The sequence below is a fragment of the Podarcis filfolensis genome (assembly GCF_964270895.1).
Source record: "Podarcis filfolensis genome assembly, chromosome: 6".
NCBI classification, from domain to species: domain Eukaryota; kingdom Metazoa; phylum Chordata; class Lepidosauria; order Squamata; family Lacertidae; genus Podarcis; species Podarcis filfolensis.
The window spans coordinates 11,466,222-11,494,184 of NC_139609.1; the positions used below are offsets into that span (position 1 = coordinate 11,466,222).

General features: G+C 46.2%; 1 protein-coding gene across 3 annotated transcripts in view; it reads left to right on the top strand.

Annotated features, from left to right (window-relative positions):
• Positions 1–9,319: 9,319 nt before the first annotated feature.
• Positions 9,320–27,963, top strand: part of HMCN1 (hemicentin 1) — a 313,634-nt gene continuing 294,990 nt past the window's right edge. For 2 of the 3 annotated variants that reach the window (XM_083620076.1, XM_083620077.1), the window contains exon 1: positions 9,331–10,119. In XM_083620076.1, the coding sequence (XP_083476202.1) occupies positions 9,768–10,119 (352 nt within the window). In that variant the 5' untranslated portion in view covers positions 9,331–9,767. Of the gene's footprint in view, positions 10,120–27,963 lie in introns of all 3 variants that reach the window. The other variant, XR_014549512.1, reaches the window with a different exon arrangement.

Genomic DNA, 27,963 nt, shown 5'->3' on the forward strand with positions numbered 1-27,963 from the left:
CATTGAGAATTTGGACTTTTAACAACAACCCGTGAGTAAATTGGAAATCGGGTTTAAAAGAAGAAAAATTTTTTGGATTTGAGACGAGCGGGGGGGGATCTAAAAAGGAAGTCAGTCCCCCTCCCTATTGTAGACATTTTAAAACAAGGATTGGGAAGCCAAGGCCCAAAAAGAACGGTATCTTTGCTAAAATCAAGAATTCCATGATGGGAAAGTACAAGAATTGTGCTGGAGGAAGAATTGAAGGAGAAGGAAAATGCACCCCCCTCCCTGGGAACCGGGGCGATTGAGGAGTGAGCCTGGTGAAAAGAGCCGGTGATTTTGACAGCTGTCAAAGTAGCTGTCAAAGTCGGAATTTTAAAGAGGATTTTATTACAAGGACCTTGCTGGTCAAATTTGTTACAACTTGATATAATTTGTTAAGACTTGAATACAAAATGGCGAAAATACGGAGAACAATCGGATTTTTGGAAACAAAGTTACAACAACCCCCCTAGAGGAGCTTCGGGACATTACAAAGATGGGCGTAAGCCGGGAAAAATACAACACTTCGGAATTTCACAGAACTGGTTATCTCCTGGGAAAGCTGCAAAACTGAAACTGAATCTCGTCTACAGGGTGTTTAGACTAAAAGGAGACAACAGAATACTTTACTGAAGAAGGAAGGGACTGAACGCAAGTTTTTGTTCCTGAATAACAACAACCCATGTAGAGTTACTAAACTTCTGAATAAGAAAGTTTTAGCAGCGGAACAAGAGGAAGCTGGACTATAACCTTGAAAGAACAATGGGGGGAATTTTATAATTTGACATTTTTAAAGATTTAGGAATTAATTTTTAAAAAGTAATCCTAAAAATGGGAAATAATTCTGCAAGGAGTTGGGGGAAAAATGGGATTGATGGACTTAAGACTTCCAGGCTGGAAACATAGATTGGAGGATAAGGGAAATTAAACCGGGGAAGGGGAGGGAGAATTAGAATCCAAAGGCTTGCAACTATTTTCTGAATTGGTTTTCTTTTTTCTAATATATTTCTTATTTTTTTTATACTTTTATTCTGTGTGCTTTTACTTTAATGGGAAAAAAGGGGGACATTGTGGAAAGAAAAGGGGGCGGGCTATGGGGAGAGATCTTTTGCTTTTTTTTATCAAGGGTGTTGCATAAGGTTTGTATAAATTTAAATTTGAACAATGGGGTATATAAATTGTGCTTTAAATCAGAAACAGAACTTGTGGAAACAACAATATGAAAGGGGAATACGGTAGGGGTGGGGGAAGGGGGGAGTCCCAGAAAGTGGATGTTTGAAAATAAGGTTCTGAATGTATCTTCATAATTTCTTTTCTTCTCTTTCTGTATTTTGGAAACTTCAATAAATATTATTTAAAAAAAAAAAGGATTAGGGTAGCTGGGAAAAGTAAAGGCTATTTATTTCCTTGATCAATTGGTTTTTGCAGCAAAAGATTTCAGAGCGGCTTGGCAATAGAATGCAGCATACACAAACAATTTAAAAACAGGGAAATGCAAAGTGGAAATGTACCGTACTTTTCGCTCTATAAGACGCACCAGACCACAAGACGCACCTAGTTTTTGGAGGAGGAAAACAAGAAAAAAAATATTCTGAATCTCAGAAGCCAGAACTGCAAGAGGGATCGCTGCGCAGTGAAAGCAGCAAGCCCTCTGGTTTCTGGGATAGCTGCGCAGCCTGCATTCGCGCCATAAGACGCACACACATTTCCCCTTACTTTTTAGGAGGGAAAAAGTGAGTCTTATAGAGCAAAAAATACGGTATATGCTTATGACATCTTTGCTAAATGAACTATCAGTGCTGATCATAAGGTTTTCAAATTAAGGCAACAGCTTTAGCTCATCACATCTTTAGTGATTAATGAAAGGGGGGCGGAATGATTTGCAATTTTTTTTAATCGACTGTTATCCTTGCATTGTGTCCCCTGAGTGGGAAGGTTACTAGCAACTGGTCTGAGGACATAGTGTAAAGATACAAGTTGCAGCCACTGCGCTGCAGCTAAGCTGGTATGGATCTGATCGGTACCTGGACACCACACAGAAGCTTTAATCATCCTTGGTTACCAAGATGCTGTTGAACTACCACTGCCACCACCCCTGACTATTGGCCATGCTGGCCAGTGTTGTAAACAAAAATTGCCCCTTGCCCTTATTGGGTATCCAAGAGCCCATATAGAGTCCTTACATGGGTTCCCTATTGGTAGGAGAGAATAACAGAGGCCAACCAGAGAATATTGCGAAGCAAAGCAGCTAGTAAGCTTGATCTTTATTGATCTGTTGCAACAGGGTGCTCCCCTCACACGCAGGAAAGGAGGAGGAACCCAGAAAAATGGTGTGCAAGGCCTTATAAAGACTTTTGAAATTGCCACCCTGTAGATCAAGACCACCCCCAGAAACATCATATATACATCACAGAAGGGGTGTAACCTAAGACCACCCCTCAGATACATCATACCTACATCACAGAAAAGGCGGTCTAAAACAGAAATTTGAATATTGTTTTCTCCTATTGTTTATCTCCTGTCTGGCAGGTTACTTGATTGGATTGCCTGGGGAGCCTGGCTATTCTTTTGTAGTGATAAATACTTAGTTCCTGGGCCAGGTCACAGGCTCACACCCTATTCAAACACAGACATACCCTTAAGACAGGATTTGTGAAGGAAAAGACAATGGGGAGGCTTTTCCACTTTGACCTTGCAGAGAAAACATTTGATCAGTTTAGGAATCAAAATGGTTCCAGGTTGGTCTTCCTGCGCTGATCTATGTACGTGCTTGGTTGGTACACTTATGAACATTACCATATATCTAAGACCATAAAATTCCTATCACACCAGGAGTGACAGAAGTTAAGAGTCCAACAATATCCAGAGGGAAATCTGCCCTATGGAACACCGCCTTGTGTTCCGTGTTGCAAGAAGGCAGGATATAAATTTCATTTCAGAAGAAAATTAGAATTGAACCAAACGGAGGGGGATCTGTTAAATTTCCACTCATTTCTGAAATGAACGCAGAGTATGAATTGGGACTCTCCTTGTTTCAAGTGTTGGCCTGAGGCATGAGTTCGATGAAACAAGGTCCTTTATTAAACATGTCTGCTTCAAAGTTCACACTCTGAGGGCAGATCCAGATTTAAAGAACATGGCGTCCCCCCAAAAAAGAATTATGGGAACTGTAGTTTCCCATGCACACACAGCTACAATGCTCAGCACCCATAAGAAACTACAATTCCCAGGATTTCTTTGTGGGAAGCCAGGTGCTTTAAATGTATGCTGTGGATCTGCCCTAAGTGTCTCCTTTGATATATCCATGTGCTGTTTGGCTGAGTTGCTTCCTGATAAGCCTTTTGTGCCTCCTCTAGGTTGCTCACCCTGTCTGCTGTCCTGGCTCTGCTCTTTAGTTCCATTCACTTTGAGACATCTTTCTTTGTATAATTTTAATAGAGAGAACCACTAGACTCGTTGGTTTCCCATTAGTGCCATTTGGAGTGGCGTGGAAATTACCTTTCTCCAGCGGCAGCAGCGAAGTTAATTTCTTGCAAGCCACCATTTGTGTTTCTAGATGCTTTGGACATTTGCATTGTGTTCTGGAACATTCTAGTCAAAAAGCAGCGAACCCCCCTCACCCCTTTCTGAAAAGGGTGCTTTATTCAATGGAAGCCCTTTCAACAAAAGGCAAAAAACCCCAAGGTTGATAGCAAAGCGGGAGAGGCAGATGGAAACATCAACATAGTAAATGGTACAATAAAAGTTTAATCTGGTTTTTTATTTTAAAAAACGGTGTTGATATTGATCGTTCTGCTCAAGGAAGAAGGGATCGTTGAGGTGTGAGGGAAAAGCTCAGTGTTTATGAGAAGGGAAATGGTTTGAATATCTGTGGTTGCAAGTATGTGGTATACGTGCGGAGATTGCGTTACCACAACAGAAGCTTTGTGAGAAAGGAGTGTTTGGGGATGAACCCTGCTGTGCGCTAGCCCATGTAATCTGAAGGAAAGATATCATCGCAATACTGTGCCTGCAGGGTTGTGGAAAGAAGATTTTGCATCCCAACCCCCAGCTCCTGTATACTTTCATCCGCTGTATTCCTTTAAGTGAACTCCAACTTCTGCCGGATTTTTTGTATTGGGATTTGTTTATTCTTTTGGTTAGGCATGTTGGACCACACTGATTTCCTGGATGCTGAGTTAATTTAGGCCAGGTTTCTGGCCCACCCGATGGGTCTGTTTCAGCAAAAGAAGTGCTGGACTTGAGGAAGGGGGGGGGGGTGGACATTCTGTTCTCTCTGGAACAAGGACCCTCTTGGAAGCCCTATGGATTTATCCTGGATTCTGTTACCAACCGGGTACTCTCCAGTTGTTTTGGACGACAGATCCCATTATAGTTGATCACTGGTCATGTGGTTGGGGCTGGGGGGGGGGTCTAGAGTGTGCTAGGTTGGGCAATGCATCATGGGATTGGGGGACCTACTTCTTTTTCCTGCAAAAATGCGAAGAGCCGGCACTGCCGAGGGGATGTCTTATAAATGTGTGAGCATAAACATAACAATCTTGCAAGAAGCGTGGGCTAACATCCAGAGTCCAAAGATGTGCATTCTTGATTTGAAAAAATGTATACAGAGTGGGAGCGCGGCCTTGGGGATCTTCACTCCCCAAGTTATGTGAAGGTTTCGGTGAACCTGAGCTGAATTTTCTAGTGGCAAAGATTTGTAGAAGAGGGTATTTTTCTATGGTTTGGGGTTTTTACTGTGTACATTTTGCATGGCCCTGGTTAAATACTTGCTTCTCATGATGTCATTGGTGAAACCGGAGGAAAACAGAATGTAAACATCTGTTTTTTATAAACCAATCCCAAGCTTTATAACTTGATCAGAAAAAAAGGGAGATTTCTTCATGATTAATTTTCCAGTCACAAAGTGATGAGGCTTGGAGTGCTGGAGCTAATTACTTGTTTTAAGGCATGTAAAGCACAGGACTGAAAATCAATTATAATGAATTCCTTTTCAGAAAAAGAACAAAAACAAACCCCCAACCAAAATCTCACAATGCTATCCGATGAAAGTAATGCCACAGCCCTCTTGCTGCATCCATAATTTGATGGGGAAACATTTGTGCTTCCTGTCTGACTACTGAATTCAGCTTTGAAACATGAAAAATGGCTGATTTAAAAACATGAGTTTTAATTTAAAAACATGGGTTTTAAATCAAGCCATGGAGGACCCATGTGACCTCTGTCACATGGGTCCTTAGCTTTAAAGGAGACGAGTTCAAAGTATGAGCCAGTTCCACTCTAGTACTGACTATAGGACCCCTCCTTGTCTCTGGTCTTCTGAGTTTGGGTTCATGCAACACTCAGCACTGAAGAGTCAGGAGCTACTCTCTCTGTGGGTAACCTGTGGCTCTCCCATCATCTCTGCCCATTGGCCATGTTGCCCTGGGGCTGGTGGGAATGACAATCTGATGACATCTGGAGTGCCATATATTACATCTACATATGAGCAAACATCTAGAGGGCCACAAGACCTCCACTGATTTCCAGAAGCACGTGTGAAACAGAAAATGAATATTGTTCCATGCAGTTGTCTGTGCTGCTTTGACAAAAGTGTTCTCTTTTGGAATGCCTGGGGAAAAAAACCTGGTCTGGGAAGCATCATAGGGAGACACCAGCTCCCCTTTCCACTGCTTGCATCTCCTTACGGAAGGGTGCCAAGTCTGAAAACCCTAGACAACAACGTTAGGCACCTTTTACATCCATTAATTTAAGTGGGAGCTTAAACACATGCTTAAAGGTAAAGGTACACCTGCCCGTACGGGCCAGTCTTGCCAGACTCTAGGGTTGTGCGCTCATCTCACTCTATAGGCCGGGAGCCAGCGCTGTCCGCAGACACTTCCGGGTCACGTGGCCAGCGTGACAAGCTGCATCTGGCGAGCCAGCGCAGCACACGGAACGCTGTTTACCTTCCCACTGGTAAGCGGTCCCTATTTATCTACTTGCACCCGGGAGTGCTTTCGAACTGCTAGGTTGGCAGGCGCTGGGACCGAGCAACAGGAGCGCAGCCCGCTGCGGGGATTCGAACCGCCGAACATGCGATCGGCAAGTCCTAGGCACTGAGGTTTTACCCACAGCGCCACCCGCATCCCTAAAACACATGCTTATCCTTTTCTTATTGAAAGCATTATAACAACAGTGTTAATGAAATGTAGGTGGGTTCCACAAGGCAAGACACAGTGATAATAGCAAGGACTTTTATTGAACTAACAGAACTGGACAACAGGGGCAAAGCAACTGCTTATATACATTTCTGAAGGACTGAGCCACTCCCACTCCCAACGTGATTGGCTGTCTAAACTTCCAAGCTGCGAATCATAACTCAGAGTTTAAGGGCCAATGGCGGAGGCCCAAATCCTGAAATGCTCTGTGATTGGATATCATGAATCAAATCAGAACACAGGGGCTCAGAATCCAGACTCAAGCTCAGGCAAACATAAACCACTGAATGCATAACAGTTAAATTTTGGGCTGTAACATGCTCCCTCGTTCTATATGGAGGCTGTACTAGTGTTTTATCACATGCTTTGCCACGTATCTGTTGTTCATATTTTTACCGCTTGGCAAGATTAATGATGCAATGTTGCTTTATGAAATGCGTAAGCCCTATGCACGCATTACCTGTGTCGAGGGCTATGCTGTGTCCATCAAGGAGCGGGGGCTTTTAGCCCTGCTCCCTGATGTCATGGTCTCTGCTTCTAGCAACTGCACACTGTGTGTGGCTCTCTGTAAGGTGATTCCCCACAGGTGAGCTCTCGCTTGCCCATGAGGGTTCTGCTCAGTTGGGACACCTGCACAGAGAGCCACACGCAACTCATGGTTGTTGCATGGGACAAATGTGACATGGAAGGTGGGCTAAAAATGTGATCTTGCTCCCCAATGCCAGTGAGCCTGGCATTGCCCATGTGTGAGTAATGGGCACAGGGTTATGCCCCTTTCCCATGCTATGTGACAATTCCTGGTCTTGCATTGTCTGAGGGGGGCATGGAAGTTCTCAACTCCAGGGTTCTTGATAATATTTTGGTGAGAGAATGATTGTTTGGACAGGGTTAGACTCTGAAGTGTTGCCAAGTTCGTTATTGGATGTGGATGGGAAGGAGCCTTCCACCGAGGATGGCATGAGGGAATTGTATAATTCACGTATAATTTGGCTATAAATTTTATCTAATGTATTTGAATTTTTCGCTAATCTGACATCTGACAACTGCTACCTTGGTGTAAAGGTAAAGGGACCCCTGACCATTAGGTCCAGTCGTGGCCGACTCTGGGGTTGCAGCGCTCATCTCTATTGGCCGAGGGAGCTGGCGTACAGCTTCTGGGTCATGTGGCCAGCATGACTAAGCCGCTTCTGGCGAACCAGAGCAGCGCACGGAAACGGCGTTTACCTTCCCGCCGGAGCAGTACCTATTTATCTACTTGCACTTTGACGTGCTTTCGAACTGCTAGGTTGGCAGGAGCAGGGACCGAGCAACGGGAGCTCACCCCGTCACGGGGATTCGAACCACCGACCTTCTGATCGGCAAGTCCTAGGCTCTGTGGTTTAACCCACAGTGCTACCTGTGTCCCTACCTTGGTGTAGGCAACAACATTAGTACCCAAATTGGATCGGACCCACAAATGTGGTGCCAGGATTGTACCATCCCATTCCTGCTGAATAGCATGAAAATGTAGTTCAAATAAAGATGTCTTCTGCAATATGTTCAGCCTTGAAATCTGACGGGCTCCCAGGGACATTCTTCAGCAGGCAAGTCTGGCACATGAGATACCTTCAGCATGGAATTCCATAGACCACAGCCACTTTGCCACCTCAGCCAGGCCTTGGCAGATGCTGGGCTGTGTCAGAATCAACATCATTTATAAAAGCATAAATATGTGATGTTTCGTTTGCTGCACTTGCAGACCTGACGCACGTTGGAAAAATGCTCCTCGCCACTTGGCAGATGATACAAATGACTGGCTAACCAAGCGGTTATTACATGTACACTGTGGCACGTTACCACTTTGTGGGTCCTGCACCAAACCACCAAATATCCTTAGAACAGGAGACAATAAGAACAGCATCTTTCCCCTCTGAAGTATTGGGTTCCGGTTCATATTGGGTCTAAGAATTGTCATAACTTCATGGTAAGAGGGCTAGAGGCCAATGCTTTCTAGACCAGGGTTGAGGAAACTGTGGTAACCCAACAATGTACAGTGGTACCTTGGGTTACATACACTTCAGGTTACAGACGCTTCAGGTTACAGACTCCGCTAACCCAGAAATAGTACCTTGGGTTAAGAACTTTGCTTCAGGATAAGAACAGAAATTGCGCGGGGGCAGCGGGAGGTCCCATTAGCTAAAGTGGTGCTTCAGGTTAAGAACAGTTTCAGGTTAAGAATGGACCTCCTGAACGAGTTAAGTTCTTAACCCGAGATACCACTGTACATGGGGGAACTCCAGTCCTTCCTGAGAACTGGTCATGTTGTCTGGGGCGGATGGGAAATAAAGTCCAGGAAGATCTTGACAAGTTCACCACCCATGGGGACTATACAATACTGGTCTACATGGATCATTGACTTGATGCAAGGAATCTTCCTATGTTCAGCAGCAGGGGAGATGTTTAGCATGGCTGCAGAGAATAAGGAGGGAACAACATACCTTCTGATTAAAAATTGAATCTGCAATAAAACCCCCAACCCAAAATGGATTTATAAACGCCAAATGCATTTTGCAAAGCAGAAGAAGGCTTGCGGGCTCCAAACTGCCATTTGTAGCAGCGAGTACAAATGCAATCAGTGCTCACCATGTCCTCCGATCTCAGCCAAAACGTCTCTTGCTGCGAAATATCACAATATAGGCAGCGGCAAGGGAATCCACCATATGCCTTTTGGAGTGTGATTTTCTCTACCAAAGAATCTATGCCTGGTTGAGCTCAAATTACTGGAGGCGGGAAGCGGGGGGGGGGGCAGACTCTCTAGTGGCGAAAAGGATACCCATTGCTTTAAGTGTATTTAAACAATCTCTGATAAAAGGAAGCAGGAGAAAGGTGCCTCCTCTCTCTCCCCCCCCCCCCGCAAATATTTCCTCCATAACCGAATCACAACTGTGCCTGTGTTTTCATTACTGCATATGAAAGAGATTTGCCTTGAGTGATTTTGCAGCACTCGTGTGACCCTAAATACCATTTTCAACAAGTCACCCTAAAAGGGGGCCTGGGAGGCAAAGGTGGGGAAGTGGGGCAGACCAATGAGAAGGCGAGCTGGGCTGAGCATCCACTCCTTGTTGCCTCAGCAGCAGCAACAGCAGCAGCAGCAGGGAGAAGCCTCAGTTTCTAGCCAAAGACTCCCTTACAGCAGCCGAACTTTTGGAGAGCCTCTGCCTGTTGCCAAAGAATCCAGAGGCGGCAGCGGCAGAAGTAGCAGCAGCTGCACAGGGGACATGAATTGGACTCTCTCTCCCTTCGCTTGGCCAGAGGCTGCCAAAACTCTTGCAGACAAGTAGACTGGGGAAGGGAAGAAGGAACCAGCAACTTGCTAGCAAAAAAAGGAAAAGGACTGCATAATTCCCCTTGCCCCTTTCTCTCTCTACCTCCCTTGAGTCTGTGAAAAGTGCTTTGTGCAAAATAAAAAACCCAAGAAAAGGGGAAAAAAGGAGGAAAAGGACTTTTTGACTCTGCTGCTTTGCAAAAGGAAAGATCAAATGCAGCCAGACGGGATCCTTTGTGATGCTTAGTGTGGAGGGACTGAAAGCATTGCTTAGGTACCCTGGAGGAGGAGGAGGAGGAGGAAGAAAAATGAATTCCCATCACAATGTCCCCCTGAGGGCATCACTAGCGGTTGCTCTTCTTTTTTCTCTTTGCTGCGCACAAGATGCTGTGGTAGAACTGGAGCCTCAGACCACGGATGAAGAGATCCCGGAGGGAGCGTCTACCTTGGCTTTTGTGTTTGACGTGACTGGCTCGATGTATGATGACTTAGTTCAGGTGATTGAGGGAGCGTCCAAAATTCTGGAGACCTCTTTGAAGAGACCCAAGAGACCGCTTTACAACTTTGCACTGGTCCCTTTTCACGATCCAGGTAAGGCGATGCTTTTGAGCTTCCTTAAATTGGGCGCTGCATGCAAACACACACACACACGCGCGTGCGCGCGCGCACACACACACACACACACACACGTACATACTGAGGTGTATTCAAGTCTAAGGGGGAAATTTTCTGGGATTGCCTAGCAACTTTGACTTAAAATGGCATAAAACAATACCACATTTCCCACACCTAAATTAAAATGTGGGTGTGGGGGACGCTTGACTTGTCTACCCAGAGAGACCGAAAAGAGCAGGGACACAAGTGGAATCATCTGAAGATACATAATTTTGGAAGGTCTCTATCAGATGCGATTGGGGCTGCAGTCCTGTACATGCTTACTTAGGAGTAAGTCCCATTGAGCTCAATGGGCGTACTTCTGAGTAGACAGGCGTACGTTCACACTGCGGATCAATTCTAAAGTAGAGATGGTCAATGGATTACTTGCTCTGAAACACAGGCTGATTGAAAGGAGCCTTTCTTACTTAATTAACACATTTCTTTCTGCGCACTTGCGTTCCTAAGCACACCGCTGCTGCACACACAAATGATTACTGTAGAGAGCAACAAACTATTAAAAATTAGTTTCTTGAATATCTGCCGCTCTATTTCCATTGAATTTTCTGCTGGAATAAAGGGCGAGTCTCACGCTGTGCCTTATTGAACCAGCCCAGTATGTGGAGGTGTTAACTGCAAGCTGTGTCTATGGAGAATGAATGGCATTCATGAACTGCTTATAAAGCATGAGGCAAGTTTTTCATGAGTTTCTAAAGTTCTGATTTATCCTTGAAAACCGGATGTACATTCCTCTATACAAAAGGGCCCTGGGCCCTGCAGGGGACCTATGCGCACACCCTACCAAAACCCTGACCTTTGACCCTCCATGCTTGCTGTGTTGTTGCATTTCAAATAAAATGTTTGTAGGATGCAATGCAGATTTTATTGCGGCATGCTTCAGTTGCGCTGCTCCTCCTCCTTGCCCCCCCCTGCATTCCTCATCCTCTCTGCTGTTTATATACATATTCTTCCTGTTTCCTCTCCCACTCCAAAGCATCTGTTTTCTATCCCCTTTCTTGGGGCTTTCTCCTCTTCCATTGTCAAAAGTCTCCTGGTGACCCCACAAGGAAATAGAAACCTGGATTCCCTAGCCTGAGGCATGTGGCTATTCAAAGCGCAGAGATCACTTCAAGCCAAACACATTTAAAGTGTTTAGAAATCTGACATTGCTGCTGCTCGTTTCACCTGAGGCAACACTCCTCCTCAATGCAAACATCTGAAAACGGTTGGGGCATTGAGGAATCCAGTTGTTCCCAGCTATTATTGCTGCTTTTGTTTTTAAATCGTTAAGGAATTTTTTTTTTTAAAGCCAAGGAAAATGCTTATCTGTGATTGGGGTGATCATTAACAGTCATATAATCGCAAACATTTCCTGTTTTCCCCGCTCCCTTAAATAAATAAATAAACCCCCAAAACGGTTTGCAAAGCCATTCCTCGCCCGTAGGGGGCATGCCACAAAAGGAGCGTGGCTTGATGTGGGCACATTGTCCTCCTGTTGCTTCGTGAAAGGCATCAACATACTTAAACGCAAGAAACTGCCATTGCATCAGAGGGTCTGAAAAGGTGGGAGACTTTGACAACAGGATTCTAGGCACGTTTACTCAGAAGTAAGTCCCATTGTCTTCATGGGGCTTACAGTCAGGCAAGGATGCACTGACACTCAAACTGTGTCAGTTTAGGTCACTGGCTATTTTAATTTTATTTGTGTCGCTCTATATTTAGTAGCTTTGCCAGCCAATCTCAGGAAGCTTAGGTGATTAGCCACCAGACTTTTAAGTAGGGTAACTAACAACAGTGAAAGTACTCTGCTTATCGCCCAGACTTCATTGTGCCCTTTTGTGGCATCAAAGTGAGGTTGTGTTCAATTTATTAAACCAAATCCACCACTCATAGTCCGAAGTAGAGGTCATCATCAACACATTTCCACCCCCACCTCCCACCCAAATCCAAAATAGATTAAACAATAAACATGTGTGCCTTTAATTCTCAAACTGACACGAATTGGCTAGCAAGCACATGCCCAGCGCTGGCCGAGATGTGTGCCCACCCAGAATTTTTGCTGGCTAGCATGAGAATGACCAATGTCGCACAACATGATTCATCAACAAGATGTTTTAATCTGCATCAATGATATTTCCCCAGCATTTAGACTTCATTGCAAGTAATTTCAAATATTAGAAAGAGTCTTGCGTCACCTTAAAAGCTAGCGATTTTTTGCAGCATAAATTTTCTGGAGGCATAAATGTGTTAACCTTTAAGGTGCCACAACACTCTTGTGTCCGTTCCTCCTTTTTTTCCTACAATACAGACACTGGCGGGAAGCGGGTGGCGCTGTGGGTTAAACCACAGAGCCTAGGGCTTGCCAATCAGAACGTCAGCGGTTCGAATCCCCACGATGGAGTGAGCTCCTGTTGCTCGGTCCCTGCTCCTGCCAACCTAGCAGTTCGAAAGCACGTCAAAGTGCAAGTAGATAAATAGGTACCGCTCCGGCGGGAAGGTAAACGGTGTTTCTGTGTGCTGCTCTGGTTCGCCAGAAGCAGCTTGGTCATGCTGGCCACATGACCAGGAAGCTGTACGCTGGAAGCTGTACCCTCGGCCAATAAAGTGAGATGAGTGCCGCAACCCCAGAGTCGGCCACGACTGGACCTAATGGTCAGGGGTCCCTTTACCTTTACTTACAGACACTGTCATTTGCTATGGGAAGAATTTGTTGGAGCCCTGTTGGGGGGGGGGTCATTTTGTCAGCTCACATGTTTCAGATGGAACAACCCACCCTCTCCTCCCTCTGCACACTGTTCTGTGGGTTCTCCTAGCTCCCTTGGGGTCCATCTGGGGGTGGGACATGGGTGATGCATGGGCAGGGCAGCGGCAGAGGAAGCCGCTCAGGCGCCTGGGGCGGGGCGAGCTGCCCATAGGGGCAGGGCGAGGGCGGGGCGCACTGCAGGTCCTCCAGAGTCTGCCTGCCCCCTCCCACTCAGCCGCCCTACAGCTGAGGGAGAGGCAGTGGGTGGACAATTTGGGCACGCCCAAGCCACCGCGTCCCTCCCAGGCGTGCTGCAGGCCCTGCGGTGAGTGCCGCTTGGCATTTTGTTACCCCCCTCAGTGGTGACACCCGAGGCAGCCGACACTCACTGCACCTGCGGGCAGAGGAGAATGGGGGAAGCACCACTGCACTAGTGGAAGTCCTTGCACAGAAGAAGAAGAAGAGTTTGGATTTGATATCCCGCTTTATTATTACCCAAAGGAGTCTCAAAGCGGCTAACATTCTCCTTTCCCTTCCTCCCCCACAAACACTCTGTGAGGTGAGTGAGGCTGAGAGACTTCAAAGAAGTGTGACTAGCTCAAGGTCACCCAGCAGCTGCATGTGGAGGAGCGGAGATGTGAACCCGGTTCCCCAGATTATGAATCTACCGCTCTTAACCACTACACCACACTGGCTCTCCAGACTTCTGCTGGACAGACTTGTTGGTTGAATCTGGCCCTAGGTCCTTGCAGTGGTTTGCATTTCTGTGTAATTTGCATAGTCCGCATGATACGATCCTCAAACAACATCAGTCTCAATGCTTTCCCCCTGTAAATCTGGATTTGCATGATATGGGGATAATCCACTTCGCTGGGGTTAAATCAGGATCCAAACAGTGGCCTGCGATCAGTGGACTTAGGGGGACTAGGATAGTTCACTAAATGTTCCTGGTAAATTAGATTATTAAGGTAAAGGTAAAGGACCCCTGGCCGGTTAAGTCCAGTCAAAGGCGACTATGGGGTTGCGGCGCTCATCTCGCTTTCAGGCCGAGGGAGCTGGCGTTTGTCCACAGGCAGCTTTCTGGGTCATGTGGCCAGCATGACTAAACCGCTTCTGGCGCAACAGGACACCGTGACGGAAACCAGAGCGCACAGAAACGACATTTACCTTCCCGCCGGAGCGGTACCTATTTATCTACTTGCACTGGTGTGTTTTCGAACTGCTCGGTTGGCAGGAGCCGGGACAGAGCAACGGGATCTCACTCCGTCACGGGGATTTGAACCGCTGGCCTTCTGATCGGCAAGCCCAAGAGGCTCAGTGGTTAAGACTACAGCGCCACCCGCACGCCTGCTGCCTCCTTCCCAAAGCCCAGGAAGTTTCTTCCTGGCTGAGGGAGGTGTGATGCTCAGGTGGGTCCAAGAGCCCTTCCACAACCTTCCCAAAGCCTCCTTCCCAAAGCCCAGGAAGCTTCTGTCCGCCTTGGGGAGGAAGCTATGGTGTCGGGACGTCAGGACATTAGCACTCCCGCAGTCACCCTCGCAAGCTGACGCCCATAGCCCTAACTGTTCCCCTACGAAAAATTTCACTGGATCCAAACCACATCACTTGGGAGTGCAGATGGTGTGTTTGGGTGGGTGAATCAATTCTCACTTTCTGCTCCTCCCCTTTCCACACCCACCCCTTCCTCAGTGCTTTCGTTTCCTTTCTAACCATGCTCATAACTATTTCTGGTGTGCCCCTGAACAGAGGGGCGCATTTCCCTCCCTTTGGATCCCTCAGATTTGCACAAAACCAGAACACTACACAACCAGAACACTGACTTTGCGCTTTTGCACGTTTCTTGGGCAGGAAGGGTTTTTCCCCCTTCAAAAAACAAAGTGTGCCTGTAGCTATCAACATTTGCGACCTATTTCATCTGCATAATGGAATCAATGAATTAGGCAGGGACAAACACAAACAGCAACACCTACTACTGGTGTAAATGAGAAATGCCAAAGTTGTTCTTCATATACAAATTCAGATATGTGTGGGTCTGGTGTAATTTGAATATGGAAAAAGTGGATTAACAGTTGCCCCTTTGGAAATGTTCAGTCTTAGGTGTGCCAGGCATTTTGAACCAGGAACCTGAGGGTCTTAGATTGGAACTTAGCCTAGGGACTGAAATTGGGTGAGCTTCAGATGTCTCTTCAGAGACAAGCTGGAATATGAGTGTGCAGTAGGGCTGCCAACTCATCTCGGGATAAATGCTTTTATTCTTTTGTTTGCTTGCGGACCAAGGACATTTTCCTTTTTTTAGCTGCCCACCTGGGAATAAATGCCTTTTGTATATTGCTCCAACTGACAAAAACTGTTGGGCTCCGCTCTCAGACCTGCTCTGTATTATCCGATTTGCTTGTGCGCCAGGGCGCATGCCAGCGGACTTGAATCTTACATGTTGTATTTATAGAAATACAAATCTAGGGGGAATTAGCAATATGGGTTCAGTAGCAGAACACATTCTGTTCACACAAAAGGTTCCAGGTTCAGTTGCCAGCATTCTTCAATGCTGAAGATCCATTGTATGTGGAACCCCCAGAAAGCTGCTGCCAACCCGTGTAGACATTACTTAGCTACATGGACCAATGGTCTGATTCGGTATCAGGTAGTTTCTTATGAACCTATCAACTGATCTTTACCGGAGATGGTTGCATGTCTTAGATGTTGTTACAATGGACAAAGTTGCCTACTTTACATTGGGGAATGTAGCAACACAATTGTTAGATTTAGAAAAACAACATTGCAGCTCATTGGCTCCAATTCTATGGGGCTGAGGACATCTCACCCCCCCATATATTGGGATGGGTCTGAGCCCCCACTATTGGGGGGGCAGGCTTTGTTGGGCCTTGCTGCAGTGGGCCCTGTTGGGCCACACTGGGCCCCACCACGGTTGCGGTGGACCTCCTAGCCATGTGACATCACAAGTGTGCATTGTATGCATGACATCATGTGCACATGACGGCCCTGCCCCCAGAGTTGGGCGGAACCTGGCGCCATTCTTGCAGCTTGAAGTGCTAATAAAGAAGTACGGAAGAGCAAAATCATTGTAATATATCATGCAGGTGGTTCTTCTTCTTTGGCAATTACTTGTAGCCAAGTAAGATTGTCTTCCATGAACACAGTTTTAACAGTGAGTCCATAAGTGACTGTGGAGGCCAATTCTGGATCGACACACCCTTCCACAGTGGGGACATAGGTTTCTGGGCGGGAGTTGATCATGGTGAGGGTTTGCCAAGTGTGCCTTCTTCTTAGCACGTTTCTCCATTTCATCTTGACTTTGAGTATCTTCAAAGCCCATGACACCTTTGGTAAAGGATGTTCTCCAGTTGGAGTACTCGCAGGCCAGTGTTTCCCAGTTGTCTGTGTTTATACTACATTTTTAAAGATTTGCTTTGAGAGCGTCTTTGAACCTCTTTTGTTGACCCACCAGCATTACGCCTTCCATTTTTAAGTTCGGAATAGAGTAGTTGCTTTGGAAGACGATAATTAGGCATCCGCACAACATGACCAGTCCAACGAAGTTGATGTTGACGAATCATTGCTTTGACACTGGGGATCTTTGCTTCTTCCAGTACACTGACATTAGTTCGCCTGTCTTCCCAAGTGATATGTAAAAAATTTCACAGACACCGTTGATGGAATCTTTCAAGGTGTTGGAGATGGCATTTATAAGTGGTCTACGTTTCACAAGCATACAGTAAGGTTGGAAGTACAATAGCTTTATAAACAAGCATTTTGGTTTCCCTGCGAATGTCCCAGTCCTTAAACACTCTGCACTTCAATTGGGAGAAAGCTGCACTTGTAGAGCTCAGGCGATGCTGGATTTTGGCATCAACGTTGGCCCTTGTGGAAAGATAACTGCCCAGGTAGGAGAAGTGATCAACGTTTTCCAACATTACACCACTGAGTTGAATTTGGAGAATGGCCATGTATATGAATACGAGGCAAAGTCTTGAAGACCAGTTTAAGGTAAAGGTAAAGGGACGCCTGACCATTAGGTCCAGTTGTGGCCGACTCTGGGGTTGCGGTGCTCATCTCGCTCTTTTGGCCGAGGGAGCCGGCGTACAGCTTCCGGGTCATGTGGCCAGCATGACTAAGCCGCTTCTGGCGAACCAGAGCAGCGCACAGAAACGCCGTTTACCTTCCCGCTGGAGCGGTACCTATCTATCTACTTTCACTTTGACGTGCTTTCGAACTGCTAGGTTGGCAGGAGCAGGGACCGAGCAATGGGAGCTCACCCCATCACGGGGATTCAAACCGCCGACCTTCTGATCGGCAAGCCCTAGGCTCTGTGGTTTAACCCACAGCACCACCCGCATCCCTGAAGACCAGTTTAGCAGTGGACAAACTGAAAGAAGTGAGAGAGTTGAAACACAAAATTACTGTCCTGCTGTTGAATGAACACAGGAGAACTGAGAAACTGTCACATGTTGGTACTTCACTATGAATGGGTGAGAGTCTGCATCTAAGGGTCAGTTGCAGTTCTTTGGGGATGTTAAGAGAGGTGAAACTCAGGGTACCACTACCCAGAGACAGTGATTGCCTCCAACTTTAGAGAGGCTGAGGTGCTTCTTCCTGCCTCCTTTAAATCATCTTTCACTTTTAGATTTTATTTTGGGTTCTAGTGAAAGAAGCAAGGAAAACAAAACACATTCTGCTTGAAAGACTGGTGTCTCTCCACAGTGGAGACCTGGCTAATCGTCCCCCAAAGAAATAACAAACATGGTGCAAAGGCTAGGGAACAAGAATCAGGATGCAACAAAGAGATCTAGGGTTAAAGAAGCTGCGCTCTTCCAACAAAGTAAAAGTGTTGGAATGCTGGGGGCATCTGCTTATAGGAATGGGTTATTGGTGGACATTGGCCTAAATTTGAAAAGGAACTTCTACTGAGGTCTGAGAAAGGGTGCAAGGGTACGTACATAAGAGAAAGGCACAGGTAATAGATGATCATGTGTTGCTGTGGAGCCACCACTGTTAAATTTCCCACCAGAGGAATAAGGCAAAGTCTCATGAGCATCTTGTTTTAATAAGGTGATCTGGCCCTTGCTGAAAGGGACAGGCTTAGATTTCTCAAGAAATGCAAAAGAGGGTATTTGTTTTAATCAAGGCAAGATATGCTCCCCGGAGGGAATTCGATTTGCCTGCAGAAGACGATTAATGGCTGAATTGTGAGTTATGTTTTCATTAGACGGTACTGGGTTCCAGAAATCTCATTGGGCATATGTGACCGGTTCCTTTTTATGGCTGGCAACCTACTGGCATCAGAGCTGGCTACAACAAAGGGCCCTTTCAGTGTTGGCTCCGGCACACTCATGCTGATTCCTCAGAGCAGAGCCAAATTTCGCATATAGCTCTGGGCGTGTACAGAGTTCCAGCTGAACCGAGTCCCTTGGTAACCTATTCCTGGTACTGATGGCATATCACTGCAGCAACAGGAGGAGGAGGGGAGGTCAGTGTATGAGGGTGGTGTGGGGATACAACAGCAACGTGTGGGGCAGTGGTGACCATCTGAGGTCTGGGGATGCCTTGTGGCAGACTTGGGCATAGTGAATAGACCAGAGTGAGCTAGCTTAAAATTTACACTCATTCAGGAAGTGTGACGTTGTTTGTGTTACACTTGCTTCTTCATTCCTTTCTCTGCTACCTTCCCCATTGTCACCCTTTAGATTGCAGGCTCCACAGGCATAGATCTGCTTCATTGCTGTTTAACAACAACAACAACAACAACAGAATACTTACACCCTGCCCATCTGGCTAGGCTTCGCCAGCCACTCTGGGCAGCTCCCAACATATTAAAAACACGATAAAACATCAAACATTAAAAACTTCCCCAAACAGGGCTGCCTTCGCATGTCTTCTAAAAGTCAGGTAGTTGTTTATTTCCTTGACATCTGACGGGAGGGTGTTCCACAGGGTGGGTGCCACTACCGAGAAGGCCCTCTGCCTGATTCCCTGTAATCTCACTTCTCGCAGGGAGGGAACTGCCAGAAGGTCCTCGGAGCTGGACCTCAGTGTCTGGGTTGAATGATGGGGGTGGAGACACTCCTTCAGGTATACTGGGCCGAGGCCGTTTACAGCTTTAAAGGTCAGCGCCAACGCTTTGAACTGTGCTTGGAAACGTTTTACTTACGTTATTCTGCAAATATATGTGCAACCATAATCGTGGTCACAAAGTCCTCAGGAATACCTGTGGCCCTCCAGATGTTGTCGTACAGAATGATGGGAGATGTAGTCTGGGAACGTCCGGAGGGCCAGAGGTGTTCTCTGCCGTAAAGTGAGAATAGCTTCCAGCTGGTGGGGATGGGTGTTACTTAAGGACAAAGATGTTCCTTGCAAGATGTTCATGTCTCGCCGAAAATTAATGAGCGCTGGCAAAGGGAAACTTTGCATCACAACAAAATTTCCAGAGATGAAAGGCTGCTGTTGCTTGGATTTTGTTTTGGTTGTGACTTTGCTTTCTGACCTCCCACTAATTTAGCCAACATTTGTGTCAGTGGGAGGAAGAATTATGCAGAGGGCGTTACAGTGTCGGCAGCCCACTCTCCCAAGTTGCTCTTATGCCTGTTGCAGTGTGACTTTCTCAAGGCGGAAACCGCCTGGAAATAACGTCAGCTGCGCAGCTCAGCATCACGAAAGAAAAGCGACCGTTTCCAAACTTTGTCAGTTATTATTCTTCATTTAAAGTATTTTTTTATTGCACTCTGCAGCCACATAAAAGGCTCGGAGAGCAGCTTTTAATCACAATGCAGATAAAGTCTTTCACGATTATGCCTATATTCCAGGGAGCAGGGCAGCGAATGCGGGTTACGGGTTGCACCAGCCCTTTGAAGCAGCTCATTTTTTGGCGAAAGGGAGGGGAGCAGTTATTGTGTGATAACCCTGAAGTGCCATCCATTGTTGTGAACCTCCCCTATCCATCCATGGGGAGAAGAGACGGGACGACACCAAAAGATATTTTAAGAAATCCTATAGGGTGGCGCTGTGGGTTAAACCACAGAGCCTAGGACTTGCTGATCAAAAGGTCTGTGGTTCGAATCCCCGCGACAGGGTGAGCTCCTGTTTCTCGGTCCCAGCTCCTGCCAACCTAGCAGTTTGAAAGCACGTCAAAGTGCAAGTAGATAAATAGGTACCGCTCCGGCGGGAAGGTAAACGGCGTTTCCGTGCGCTGCTCTGGTTCGCCAGAAGCTGGCCACATGACCCGGAAGCTGTACGCCGGCTCCCTCGGCCAGTAAAGCGAGATGAGCGCCGCAACCCCGGAGTCGGCCATGACTGGACCTAACGGTCAGGGGTCCCTTTACCTTTTTATATGTGACCAGAACCGTGTTCGCACAACCCACCCATATACAGCGAATGATGTGCGCATGAGGAAGTGGAGTTGCGTCAGCAGCAACTTCCCTGTGTGTGGGCTGTGCATACTGTTGTAAACAAAATCATTTGGTCAGTTTGGGAGTCAAAATTGTTTCAGGACAGTCTTCCTGTGCTGCTCCAGACATGTGGTCCACATATCTATGTTTGTGCTTGGTTGGTACATTTATTAACATTTATTGTATATATAAGACCTTAATTTTTTTATTACAATACTAGGTCAGGGGACAGACCCTGAAAAACCAGACTCAAGTGACCACATGAGCATTATAGGGCGTGTTATAGGACACGGGTGGCACTGTGGTCTAAACCACTGAGCCTCTTGGGCTTGCCGATCAGAAAGTTGGCGGTTCGAATCCCTGCGATGGGGTGAGCTCCCGTTGTTCTGTCCCAGCTCCTGCCAACCTAGCAATTTGAAAGCACACCAGTGCAAGTAAATAAATAGATACCACTGTGGCAGGAAGGTAAACAGCGTTTCCATGTGCTCTGATTTCCGCCACCATGTCCTGTTGTGCCAGAAGTGGTTTAGTCCTGTTGGCCACACGACCCAGAAAGCTGTCTGTGGACAAATGCCGTCTCCCTTAGCCTGAAAGCGAGATGAGTGCCACAACCCAATCGTTGCCTTTGACTGGGCTTAACCGTCCAGGGGGTCCTTTCCCTTTCCCTATAGGGCGTGTTGAATTTTTCAACTTTCAGATTTCCAAAATGAGGGGTGTTAAATAGTTATAACAGCACTTGGGGGTTCAAAAAGTATTTGGGTTAAATTAACATAATTTAGTTTTGTTTGGTAAGCAAAATGTGTGTGCAGAAAGAATTAAAAATGATTGCCAAGTACAGTGGTACCTCTGGTTACGAACTGAATTCGTTCCGGAGGTCCGTTCTTAACCTGAAACTGTTCTTAACCTGAGGTACCACTTTAGCTAATGGGGCCTCCTGCCGCCGCCGCACGATTTCTGTTCTCATCCTGAGGTAAAGTTCTCAACCCGAGGTACTACTTCTGGGTTAGCGGAGTCTGTAACCTGAAGTGTTTGTAACCCAAGGTGTCTGTAACCCAAGGTACCACTGTACTTACAGTTATATTATTATTAATTATTAAGCATTACCTGACATTTTTAGAAGGCAAAATTAAAATTCTTTCGTTTTCCCCAAGCATAGTTTATGTGCTTCTTCGTCAGACCTCTAGACCTGGCATGCTAAATGTTGTCCAATCGCAACAATCAAGGCACATTGGAATTCCTGCAGGAGAGAGGAGGGACCCAGAAAAATGGCATGCAAGGCCTTATAAAGACTTTTGAAATTGCCACCCTGTAGATCAAGACCACCCCCAGAAACATCATACATATATCACAGAAGGGGTGTAACCTAAGAACCCCCCCCCCATCATACCTACATCACAGAAAAGGCGGTCTAAAATAGCAATTTGAATATTGTTTTTCTCCTGTTGTTGTTTATCTCCTGTGTGGCAGGTTACTTGATTGGATTGCCTGGGGAGCCTGGCCAGTCTTTTGTAGTGATAAATACTTAGTTCCTGGGCCAGGTCATAGGCTCACACCCTATTCAAATACAGACATACCCTTAAGACAGGATTTGTGAAGGAAAAGACAATGGGGAGGCTTTTCCATTTTCCTTTGACCTTGCAGAGAAAACACTTGGTCAGTTTGGGACACTTTGGGAATCAAAATGGTTCCAGGTCGGTCTTCCTGTGCTGATCTATGTACCGTATTTTTCGCTCTATAACACGCACCCGACCATAACACACACATAGTTTTTAGAGGAGGAAAACAAGAAAACAGACAGAGCGCCTGCTTGCTTTAAAGGAGCCAACTGGACAGGAGCCGCTTACACTTGTGTAAGTGGCTCCTCTCCTCTCCTGCATTGCTACTTTGAAGCAAGCAGGCTCTACTTCTCTCCCTCCTCCCCACTCAGCGGCTCTTCTCCTGCTTTGCTGTTTCAAAGCGAGCCACGGAGGAGGGAAGGAAGGGGAACCATGGATCCTCTGCTCACGACTGCAGCAGATCCCCCTGCCATCCTTAAGCATTCGCTCCATAACACGCACAGACATTTCCCCTTACTTTCTAGGAGGAAAAAAGTGAGTGTTATGGTGCAAAAAATATGGTATGTGCTTGGTTGGTACACTTATGAACATTTAACATATATCCAGTGGCGTAGCGTGGGTTGTCAGCACCCGGGGCAAGGCAAGTAATTTGCGCCCCCTAACCCGTGGATTTGCGCCCCCTAACCCGTGGATTTGCCCTAACCCCAGATGTTGCGCCCGGTGCGGCCGGCCCCCCTGCACCCCCCACGCTACGCCACTGCATATATCCAAGAACTCAAAATTCCTATCACAGTGTGTTGTGTTGATGTGCCGCCTGAAGAATGTCATATATGTGTGTGTGGAGACTTGCAGCCAGGGGAAGAGGAAGGGGGGGGGAAGGAGAGCTCAGAGGTCAACTGGTATACATTTTCCAATCAGGGCTTTGGTATTGGCAAGCATGAAGTGTTTTGGTTTTGAAGGAGACGTATTCACGAGAGGAAATATTGGGAACACATGTTTATTAGAGCCCAAATGGTAAAGGCTGCAGTTGTTGAAAGAGGGCTACGGTGTTACTTGAGCCTCCCCGGCATGCTTCGATAATTGGCAATATTCTCCGCGAGACTTGTGTGCAGACTGGAGCTCTGTGATTTCTTCCTTTTGATTTGGTCTGACTCCTCTGCCGATTTGCCTCGCAGAAGATGATGCCTCTTATCCCTGACTTTACAATCCCGTGTAAGGCTAATTGACAGCTGGTGGCAGTGGCTGGAATTTCCTGTTTAAATTTATTGTTGTTTAATCTAGCTGATTATATAGGGTTGTGTTTTTTTTTTTAAAAAACAGATTTGACGTTGGCTGTCAGCTAGCGTAGTTATTCGATAACTAAGTTTGTCAGTTGCTTGTCCAAAATCTGGATTTTGTAATTGCAGAAAACTTCTATTGCTGCATCCTACTCTCTCTTTAAATGTTCATAGGACTGTTCTACTAAACGACTTTGAACCTTTCACACATTATGCAGCGGCAAACCTGGGTTGAAAATAGATTTGAATGGGAGCCCCGGCTAATCCTGGCTCTCAGATGTGTCTAACAAAGCCTCAATTTTATTTTTTAATCAAAAGCAGCCTTCAGAGGTTGCAATCTTCAGCCTAGCAGTAGGAGAAGGAGAGAAAAATGAGTTGCTTAACTCTTTCTGCACTGGCTGTTTTCCTTCTGGTCAGTTCCCCACAAATCACAGAGAGAACCCAAGGAATTTTTGCCATTGCAAATTTGAGCCCTGTGAGGTTGAGGGAGGTGAGAAACATTCTTTCTTTCTGTCCTTCCTTCCTTTCATTCAAACAGGAAGGCCTCCCCCCCCCCCCCGCCACTGTTCTTCATTTATTTAAAAAGCCTTGTGTGTAATGTTTTCATGTGTTTTCAGATGTTCTTCCTGTATTTAAACGCTTTAAATATAATTTCATTTCATTTTTAATTATATTGTTTTGTCTCTCAGTTGTTTGGTGCTCTGGGCTCCTTTGGGAGAAAGGGAATTAAATAAATAAATTAATAATTTATTGTGAAACAAACAAACAAACAAACAAAGTGCCGTTTCCCCTCTGCCAGGGATGAGGAACCCGTGATCCTCAGAATGTTTTTCGACTCCAGCTCCCATCATGGCAGGGGTGCCAACTTGAATAAAATATTGCAGGGGCCCAGATAAGCCCTGCCCCACATAATGGATTGCAAGACACAGCACGCACACACCCTTTGAATGGCAATGCCCATCAACTTGGTGGGGCGGCCCCCTCAATTTTTGGGGGGTGGGTGGGTGGGTGAAGGGATTTCAGCCCCTAAGAGTTGGCTCCTATGCCTCATCATGTCTGCTCTAAGTCTATGATATGTATTCTGGCAAACATAAGCTTGTGCCAACTTCTTACTCAAAATTTGCATTTTCGGGTCTGCACTGAAATAATTCTTCAGGGACGCGGGTGGCGCTGTGGTCTAAACCACAGAGCCTAGGACTTGCGGATCAGAAGGTTGGCGGTTCGAATCCCTGCGACGAGGTGAGCGCCCATTGCTCAGTCCCTGCTGCTGCCAACCTAGCAGTTCAAAAGCACGTCAAAGTGCAAGTAGATAAATAGGTACCACTCTGGCGGGAAGGTAAATGGCATTTCTGTGTGCTGCTCTGGTTCGCCAGAAGCGGTTAGTCATGCTGGCCACATGACCCGGAAGCTGTACGCCGGCTCCCTTGGCCAGTAAAGCGAGATGAGTGCCGCAACCCCAGAGTTGCAAACGACTGGACCTAATGGTCAGGGGTCCCTTTACCTTTACTTTACTGAAATAATAATAATAATAATAATAATAATAATAATAATAATAATAATACTTTATTTATATGCCGACCATCTGACTGGGTTACCCTTTACTCGGTTTCGATTTCTGCTATTCCTTCTTACAGGATTACTGTAGGAGAAGGCGTATTTAACATCTTGCTGAGGTTCTGTCAAAGTTCAAGTTGTTGGTCGAGAAAGCAGGATACTGGAAGCCAACAGCTAGCTATGTAGTTGAGTCATCAGGGAAGTTTGGGTTTCTTGGACCAACACAACCAAAATGAAGGAGAAGGGGTGCACCTCATGAGGACTGGGGAGACTCCTTTTCAAGAGAGCTTTTTGAACTAAATCCTGTGAGGGAAGGAGGCAAAAGCCCAGAGCTGAGCCCAAGTATTAGGGACAAAAATGTATCTGGCAAAGGAGGAAGGTGCAGGCAGTGGATTGTCCAGTCATTTGCAGGGAAACTGGGAAGGTGATACAAGGAATATGGGAACAGCCTTGCAATCTTAATATGGGAAGGTAAATACATTCTGATAGATATAATTGAGACCTGATAGAATGATAGTCATGATATGGAATATAGCGATTTATTGGAATATTTGGGACACGGGTGGCGCTATGCTCTAAACCACTGAGCCTCTTGGGCTTGCCAGTCAGAAGGTTGGTGGTTCGAATCCCTGCAACAGGGTGAGTTCCCGCTGCTCTGTCCTGGCTCCTGACAACCTAGCAGTTCGAAAGCATACCAGCACAAGTAGATAAATAGGTACCACTGAGGCAGGAAGGTAAACGGTGTTTCAGTGCCCTCTGGTTTCCATCACGGTGTCCCGTTGCTCCAGAAGCAGTTTAGTCCTGCTGGCCGCATGACCCGGAAAGCTGTCTGTAGACAAACACTTGCTCCCTCGGCCCGAAAGCGAGATGAGCGCCGCAACCCCTTAGTCGCCTTTGACTCGACTTAACCATCCAGGGGTCCTTTACCGTTACCTTTACCCATAGCAATTTAAGTGTATACATTTTTCAAAAAGCAATAAACCCAGCAAAAAGAGAGGGGAGTAGTGTTATATGCATGCATGTGGATATTCATGAATGTGAAAGTGTTGAAAGAATCTGGGGATGAGTAGAAAGAGAGAGAAACAACCATGACATGGTTGTGGCAGTATACAGCATACAGGCTGCCCAGCCAGTTGGAAGAAAGGGATGATGCTGAAACAGATTACAAAACTTTCACAGATGTGAGCCATAGTAGGAATGGACGATTTCAACTAGAAGCCTAATTCTGCTAAGAATAGAATGATCAATGCATTCTTGCCATACTTTGCTGAAAACCTTGGATGGTGGAGGAACGAACAAAATCTGCTATCCTGGACTTCATCCTGACCGACTGTTTGAGTGAACCTTGGGAGAAAGTGACCAGGGGTGCTTCCAGACTGTCTCTATTTTGGGGTGAGAGTCAGCCACATGCCAGCAAATTAAAGTAGTGCTATTGTAGTTGATAGGAGGTCTTGCTCAATAAACTCACTTCCCCCAAAGACCATTTTTGTGTGTGTGATAAGGAAAGTGCGCAGGAAAGTATGGGATAACACTTGCTTTGACACAGCGTTAGATAGATGGATAATTTATTACGGTCGGAGACCAGCTTATAAAACACACTTGGGGGTACACTCCCAGAAAGAAAACAAACAGTTAAAACAATGTACAACAATAAATTTAAAATTTATGCGATAAGCATATAAGCATATAGAAACTTAAAACTATAAGATAAGCTACCGCATAGATATGACCCAGAGTCACCCATGGAACCGAATTTGGGGATTTTGTTCACGAACTAGTTTGAGTCGGGGGATGGTCTGAGCCTACAGATCTGTACACAGAATCTGGCGACCATCCGGGTTCTCTTATGATCTTTGCCTAACAGGAAAAGGTCGGATTTTTGCTTTTCCGGGAGGTCAGCAAGCCTCACCAGTAGGGGATCAATGGTCTTACTACGTGCCTCTTCATAAAAGGGACATCTAAAGAACAAGGGCTCTGGGCTTCCTATCTCCTCCCAATGAACAGGCGCAAAGTCTCTGAGCATATGGGACTTTTTTAAAAGCTCCTTCCAGGACCGGCGAGGGCAGAGCTGAGCTTCTGGCAAGTGTAAAGGCCCTTCTAGCATTTTTGGATACGAGAAAGAAGAAATATGCTGCCGGTGCGGCTATATATCTCTCAATTTCTCCAATTTTATAGTCTGGGCACCTTGAGCAGTCCTGTTGTCTCTCGGTGTCTATGATTCTTTGCCTGACCGTAGCTTTTGCCTGGCCCAACCCCAGACTTAGAAGGGCTTGAGGGGCAAAACCCAGTTTCTGAAGGGTGTTCAGGATTGCTGTCTGCCAGCCTGACTGGAACTGGGTGGGGCTATTCCTCGGGGGAGCAGATTCAATGTCAGCCATTTGTAAATTGATGTTAGGCAGATATAAGCCTCCACTCGCATCATCCCCATTTCTAGTCTAACCCATGCGTCTGAAACGCATCTGGGGACTTGTAGGAGAGCTCTAAGGAGTTTAGATTGAACTCTCGACACAGCGTTATCTAACCTCCGCAGAAACAAATCAGAACAAATGCTTATTCAATAGCTAGCATGGCCAATGGCCACGGAAGATGGTAGCTGTAGTTTGAAACATCTGGAGGGCACCAGGTAGGGGAAGGCTGACGTCATGTAATAAGGCAGTATGGAATGCATTTGTCATTTGATCTTTCCTTTAATGGCTTAAGTGTTGGCATTGCATTGATGGATACTGCTTAAAACTGCCTGGTCTCCTTAAAAGTTCTTCTCTATGTCATTCTATCTTTTTAAACTGGTGCTGGCGGCATTCCAGGAAGTAGTTTGAAACCAGAGCTGAAGTGAAAGAATATGGCACTGGCACTTGAAATCTTTAGTTGTTGTTGTCATTTTATTACAAGAAACCGTTCTTTTAGGCATTAGTTTCCTACAATGGGGGGAGAGGCCTTCAGCCCTGTTTAAAAATGCTTTTTCAGGGCAGCAATGCTGCAGCTGAAATTGCGCGAGACCGTGGCAGCCATTTTGGCTGCTGTACTCTTGTGAGGGGAAAAAACGGGTTGTCCCATTATTCCCCCTGGGGCGGTTGATGGGTATGAAGTTGGGAGTTGTAGTCCGCAATTTCTAGAGGGCATCATATTGGCTAGCCCTAATGTAGACGTTGAAGAATTGATGCTTTTGAATTATGGTGCTGGAGGAGACTCTTGAGAGTCCCATGGACTGCAAGAAAATAAAACCTATCCATTCTGAAGGAAATCAGCCCTGA